Genomic DNA, 6,883 nt, shown 5'->3' with positions numbered 1-6,883 from the left:
GGTGGAGAAGGTGCAAGGTCCTCCCAGCCAGCAGCCACTGTCTCCCTCTGCGGGGCACTTCCTAAGGCCTTTGATCTTTCCCCAGGGACTGGCGAAGACTGTTTTCTTGGTTTATTTATTGTATCTGCTTTCTCTTCTCGCTGGCTTGAAGATCAGCACGCCAGTGTGTGTAACTTGACTTGAGTCCCGGGGTCCCTCCTCTCGCAGTGCCACCAGGAAACCCGGGAAAAGGCGTATTTTACTGAGTCTTAGGGCAGCAAATCCAGAGAAGGGAGCCGACCGGGGAACCTAGATCTCGTGGAGTCAGTGGCCCGGACCTCGCGCCCGCCCCTAACCCCAGCCCAGAGGGAGGCTGCGGTGTCCCGCTCGGGTCTTCTCCGTCCGCCAGGGGGCTTGAGCTAGGATCCCTCACCCCGACGCCAGGCTTAACCTGGACTTTCATCTCTTCCCCTGGAGGGTCTCAAGTTGCTTTCCTCTGCCCAGGGAGGGGACCCCAATCCCCTGCGCTGGGCCCTAATCTCCACCCCGCGTTTCCAATGGAGTGGCGTGGCCTGCACTCTCCATCTGCGCGCCTTAAATCCCATTTATCTTCTTAGCGCCCGAGACTCGGTCGGCCCCGCCCCCTCTTCTCTTATCCTCCCCCACTTGCAAATCGCAGACAGTCCTTCTTCCCCCAAGTGCGCTGGACCGACCCGAGCAACCTTTGGAGGTGTTGGGGAAAGTCCCCAAGCTGGTGGAAGTGACCTAGAGGGGAGCAACAGGAGGGTACAGCCCGGGGAGGCGCCGCATGATTTCGGGGTCTGAACCACAGCAGAGGGTCCTGGGCTCACAGTCACCCAACTCCTGCCCTGCGAGACTCTAGTGGTTGAAGTCGGCCCCTCCTAGCGCCCCAATCTAGGTCACCAGCAGGGAAGGGCCGAGCCAGGGGGATCGCTAGAGGGCGAGGGGCGGGCTGCCTGCCCCCGAGGTGGGCCAAGAGTAAATGGTCTCAGGGCCTGCCCCTCTCACTTCCACTCGATTGTAATTCCATCCCCCGGCGGGTCGAGCCTCCCTCCCTCCCCCGGCCAGCAGGTCCCTCCCCGTCGGCTTCCTTCGCCGCCCCCGCCCCCCTCCCCGGAAAAGCCCTGCGGCTCGAAGCCGACTTCACTCCCGCACGCCGACCTCCCGGCTGCTGTCCTGCCTCCTTGGACTCCTCGGTCGTTCCTGGTCCAACCTCCCTCAGCCCTGCACCACCTCACCCGGGGCAGGGGATCCACGGGGGCCGCCTCCCCCCCAGGTCCCCCAGGAGACGCCCTTTCTCTGTGCGTCCGGGACTTGGTGAAACTTTGCAGGCGCCCGCGGTGAAATGGATTTAATCCGAGGCGTCTTGCTCCGGCTCTTGCTCCTGGCTGCCAGCCTCGGACCCAGCGCAGTGTCGCTCAGAACGGCTCTCCGAAAATCAGGTAACGCGCTCAGTGCGCTCGGGGGACACCACGCCCGGAGCGCCCGGGTCTCGGTCCCCGCCAGGACGCAAAGCGGGCGACGCACCGCCCCTGTCTCCCGGGGCCGGCGGCCGTTTAACTGGGTCCATCTCTGCCCAAAGCTGAGAAAAGGTGCGAACCTCGCCCTCTCCCCAGCTCAGGCGGTTCCAGGGATGTTTGTTTGTTAAAGGAATGATCTGTTTTGCAGACACAGTATAGATGGAGGGCTCTGTATTTGACCACGGAGAGCTGAGAGTAGGGACAGCGATCATGCTGTCTCAATTACAGAGGACTGCAACTGTGCAGAAGTCAAACAGCTCCTCCAGTGTCTCTAAACATCTTTATTGAATTCATATTGCCCAGGGCCCGGCCATTTCCTGTTAAGCGTCTGAAGATTTGCCTGGAGTTCCCTATATGCCCATCTCTGGTCCTTACCCTGCAGTGTTGTAGGGATGTCGCCTCTGCTTTTAAGGATGCTTCCCTCTCTGGGGCCATTTTCTCAGAAAGGGGTGCCCAATGTTTTGAACTCCTTTGTTTGCTCGGCAATTTAAACACAGATGTATGGTGTTGTACGATATTACAAAGAATTGTAGAGAACTGGAAACACAGTAACTTGCATTTCCTCTAGTTATACGGGTAAAAAGTTCTTCATCTATTTCTGTCTACTTTGACTTGGTATGTGTTGTGAGATTATTCAAAATACAACGTCCTAAACAATAAAGTTCTAAACGTTATCTCCCAAATAACGATTTTTATTCTTCTTTGCTAAGACTTATTTAGAATTCTGGAAAATCTGTGTTTTCCTGGTTTTGAGTTTTGTTTTTTTTTTTAATTTACTTTGTAAGCAAAGTTGTCTTATGGGATTAATTACATTTTAGGAACAATGGAACACAATGTAACTTTACTTGAATGCCGTCTGCAAAACTCTGCAGAAAGTGCAGTTTGTCTTTACAAATAACGTTTCTATAAGAAAGAGACCAACCGGGGGAAATTTATCAGAGGGCAAAGAAAATAATCTTGGCGGTTCCCATATGGCTTCTTAAATATTTTCACTGCTCAAGGATCTTTCCATTTGGAAACATGACTTGTTGCCTTTCAGCTCCAAGAGACGCACTCACTCCTCAAGCTGTATCTACTATTACCTGTGCTTTGTTACCTGCCTTGAAATTTAGAGTCATTATCCTAATCTTCAACGCACTGAAATTACGAGCTATTCTATAGCCTCTGTTCAATTCATTTTGGAGATAATAGCAGCAGTCCAAGGCAATATTATATTGTTTTACTTCTTACATGCACACGTACACACATCTTCAAGGATTTCAATGAAGGGGCTTCTTTCTAACTTTCCTTCTAAAGTGACCACATCATGATCAATTGTATTCTGTGGGTTTATTCACATAAAACCATCTAGTCACAATTTTTGAATAACGCATAGTTACATCTGTAGTTCTTAAGCTTAAGCACTGTGTGTAATATTCTTTTAAGGATAGATTTCAACCCATTTAAGCAGAATTTTTTAAAAAGCATTTCATAACTGTCTCCTGTATAAAACTGCTCCTATGGTTTACCATATTTCCTTTCTTATGTTTTGTAGTTTGTCTCCTGAAAATATTTTCTACCCTAGTTCATCTAGGATCTCATTCTGATACTCATGCCATGAATGTGCTGTTGTGGCCTCTTTGGTGTTATCTGAAGCATGGATAGGGTTTTGATAGTGGAAACTCTATCTTTTAAATATTTTTGGCATATTAAATACATCAAATTTGAGGTAGAGAGGGTGTTTGGACTAGGTTCAGCCCAGAAGAGCTTTTCATTACTTTATAATTTTATCCAGACACTGGCTTTCAGGTTGGACAGCTGCTCAGATTAAAATGACAGCTACTTCATAAACTTCAGGGAAAAATTTTCTCCTGGGCTCATTTACATCCCTTGGAAAGACTAGTTTTTGATCCGGAAAATTGGTCGAGATTAAAAACTGAATGTGCCCTGCTTGGCTCTGATGTGAACAGCAACCAGCTAATTTGTAATCTTCCCCAGACACCAGCAAGTCCTGCCAGGATCCATATAGGAGTTCTTCGTACCTTGTTTCCTCAATAGAAATCGGTTTGTGAGTGGTACTTGGAAGGTAGTGTGACTGCCCTGTAGGTGTACTGGAACGGTCCTGGTTTTTTGTTTTTGTTTTTATTATTACTTTTTTTATTTTAGAGAGAGAGAGGGCGAGAGAGAGAGAGAGAGAGAGAGAGCAAGCTAGAACAAGGGCAGAAGGAGAGAGAGGAGAGAATCCTAAGCAGACTCCACGCTGAGTGGCGTGGATCCCGCAACCCTGGGATGATGACCTGAGCCAAAGTCAAGACTCAGACACTCAACTGACTGAGCCACCCAGGTGCCCCCAGTCCTGTTTTCTTTAGATGACCCTGTATGTTTCCTAATGCCCCTAAATCTACTTTTGACAAGTACAGCTTTGGTGGAGAAGTCTTGTATTCAAAATCAACCAGAAAGTTCCCCGTCTCCACCTACCTCTAGTGGGAAAAAAAACAAGTAAACAGGTAGCAGGTTTAATTATGAGTTTAATTTGAGTCAGACGTAGGCAGCCTTTCCCTCCACCCCAAGATAGCTCATCTGCTGTCATCGAGCGTTAATAAAGAATCCTCTGCATTTGCCGAGACTAACAAGAAATGACAGCTTTTAAGTTAAGTCAAATATAATAATAATACCTAACTCTAATGAAGTGCTTGCTACACTGTTCTAAGAACTTGGCACATACTGATATTTAATCAACCCAATAGCTCTGTGAGATGGGTACTATTATTACCTCTGTTTGACTGAAAATGAAGTTGTGGGTTAGAGAAATTAAATATCTCTTCCAAGGTCACACAACTAGTGAGTTATGGAACAGGATTCAGGCTGTGATATTCAGGACCAGGAATGGGAGTCCTTAGCAGTCCTGTCAGCAGGGGTACGCAGCCTGCCTTGGAGGGCATCTTCCTCCTGGCTGAACCAGGGAGCTCCCATGGACAGAGCTGGATGGAGGGCGTTATCCCTGCTGCTGCGCATGGGGAGCCTGTTAAATGCTGTTAAACGTTTGTACATGGGATCATGCCCAGGTCTTTAAAGATAACAGTGTGAGTGATATACTGAGAGGGAGTCCTGGAAGCCAAGAATCAGAGGATGTAATCAGGGGATGTAATCTTACAGGCTGCTGAACCACTTCCTTTCTCTTGTTGAACTCCTGGGTGCTAAGGCTCGGGAGGGCCAGAGGATCCATCCAAGTACCTGGAGGTAGAAAAAAGAGGCTTCTGAAGATAGGTAGGGTATAGGACACTGTCATCTTCTGGGTCTTCACAGCGTGGAAACATAATATACCCTTCATTCCTTTTCAGATAATGAATTAGAATCATAGACCTGGAAGGAAGTGAAAAGCCCTCATTTTACGACTGGGCTGAGGGCGATTAAGGGGCTTGTCCAACTTTACATCAGAAGCTGACCCGGAACTAGTACCCAGGCCCAAGTCTCTGGCACAGAGACAGGGGCTGGAGGACTGCATAAAGGCCCTGCCTTTCCTCCTGTCTTTCCAGTTTGCCTGAGGTCCCAGGGTCAGTGAGACCAGGTCAGGTCAGAGTTGAGAATTCAAGGTCATCCCTAGGAGAGCTGGGGCTCCAGAACTGTCGTTAGGGAGATGCGGGTCTCTGATCTTTTCCTTTCTGCTTCCTCAGCATTTCCTTGCCTGTAAAATCGGACTACAAGGAAGATCCAAAGAAACTCAGAGAGCAAAAAACAAAAGTCTGGAAGAGCGGAGTTAGCTCATGGGCAGTGATCTTGCTTGTTGATGGTGGTGAATACACGTGCCTCTAGGTGGTTTCTGCTGCTGCTAGGGTGAGGTTCAATGGCTAGGGGTCATGGATCTTCCAGCTCTATTTCCCCCCGTGCCAATCTGAACAACCTGCTAGTCGCAAGAGACTGGTTATGTCCTCATGGCTCCCATGCAAGCGCCCTTCTCAAAGCATGTCTTTGGGGGCTCATGTTTTCTACGTGTCTCTCCTTGTCCCTTTTCAACCCGCAGTACATCATTACAATGCTATCCAGATTGTCTGGCTTCTTGGGGAAAACCGGAGCTCATCAAGGCCACGTATATCTCCCCCCATAAATGCTGTGTGTGTGTGTGTGTGTGTGTGTGTGTGTGTGTGTGTGTCCCCAGGACCTAACTACTAGCATCCATGCAGTCCAGGCAACGTAGCAGAAATATTTCCCCTGCTCTTTCATTTCATTAGCCCTCCTACCCTCTTGTTTGTTTCTCCATCATATCTAATTCCTCTAAGAAGCCCCTGCATGTCTTTCTCTCTCTCCTTTGAGTCTCTGTGAGGTAAAGGGACAGAGAGGTCAAGGTCAGGGGTAAATGTCGCGTAACATGTGGCGGTACTTGTTTCTCAGAATTCTTTCTCATGGAAGAGTGACTTGGCCAGAAAGGAACTGAGTGGTGTTTTTTGTTTTTGCTTTTTGTTTCTTACCCTGAGCCCAGGGCTTTCATAACCTTAGAATCCTTTTGGGAGTAGTTGTCCATCTGTCTAGCTCAAAAGGGAGCCAGTGACGCAGAACTAGATTCTGGGAAGACAGGGACTCGGGCGTCTGAGGCTATAGTGGGACCCTGATCAGCTTCCACTGGGCTGTCCTGTGGATGTCCTGAGTCTTCCTGCCACACCCACTCTGTGAGCAGGATTGGTTTCTCTCAATCAACTAAATGAATGATGTGATGTCATGATCGCAACAGAAAATCTTTTGAGTTGGTCAGGACCCCTGCCACTGATTTTGGTCATAAGGTGTCAAACTGCAGATATGGGAAGTATACCTGCTATTTCAGGGATAGAAACAGGGAAAAGGATAAGAGGTACCTCAGAGCCTAAATGGCACTTGGTAGGGGACACCCCCAAACCCATCTTTGATTCCACTCCTGTTTTGAAGAAAGACCCCAGAGTGCGGCTTTAGCTTCTTGAAACGAGCTGGAAGACATTTGCCTCCTAGTCACTACTTGCCCCCCAGTCTCATGGGATCGGGGGTGGGGAGGGGCCAGCAGGGGACACAAGTGAACGTTAAGTCAAACCGCTGTCAGCAGAGGATGCACTTTTCAGAGCTGGCTCGGAGCAGATCTGACCTCCGCAGATCTCAGGCCAGTGATTCCTGACCTTCCATGTGGGTTAAGAATTCTTGGAGTGCCTCACAGGCATCTGCCTTCTTAACAAGAACCTCAGATGACTTGAGGTGATTTGCAGGCCCCATTTGAGATGTGACAAAGGAGAGGTTAGGCTCCTCTCAGCCTCCTTCTCCTCTGCACCTGCTCCCCAAATACTCTGCAGGACACTGACAGTCTCCCCTTCCTTTGTTCATGCACACCACATGTGATTGGCAGCAACAACTCATTGCTCTGGGTC

General features: G+C 49.0%; 1 protein-coding gene across 2 annotated transcripts in view; it reads left to right on the top strand.

Annotated features, from left to right (window-relative positions):
* The first annotated feature begins 395 nt into the window (after positions 1 to 395).
* The window catches only part of EGFLAM (EGF like, fibronectin type III and laminin G domains), a 179,526-nt gene continuing 173,038 nt past the window's right edge, over positions 396 to 6,883 (top strand). For both annotated transcript variants that reach the window (XM_045439805.1, XM_045439803.1), the window contains exon 1: positions 396 to 1,442. In XM_045439805.1, the coding sequence (XP_045295761.1) occupies positions 1,346 to 1,442 (97 nt within the window). In that variant the 5' untranslated portion in view covers positions 396 to 1,345. The remainder of the gene's footprint in view (positions 1,443 to 6,883) is intronic.

Source organism: Leopardus geoffroyi, chromosome A1 (assembly GCF_018350155.1).
Source record: "Leopardus geoffroyi isolate Oge1 chromosome A1, O.geoffroyi_Oge1_pat1.0, whole genome shotgun sequence".
In the NCBI taxonomy this organism is placed as follows: domain Eukaryota; kingdom Metazoa; phylum Chordata; class Mammalia; order Carnivora; family Felidae; genus Leopardus; species Leopardus geoffroyi.
This window is presented reverse-complemented; position numbering and strand designations above follow the sequence as displayed.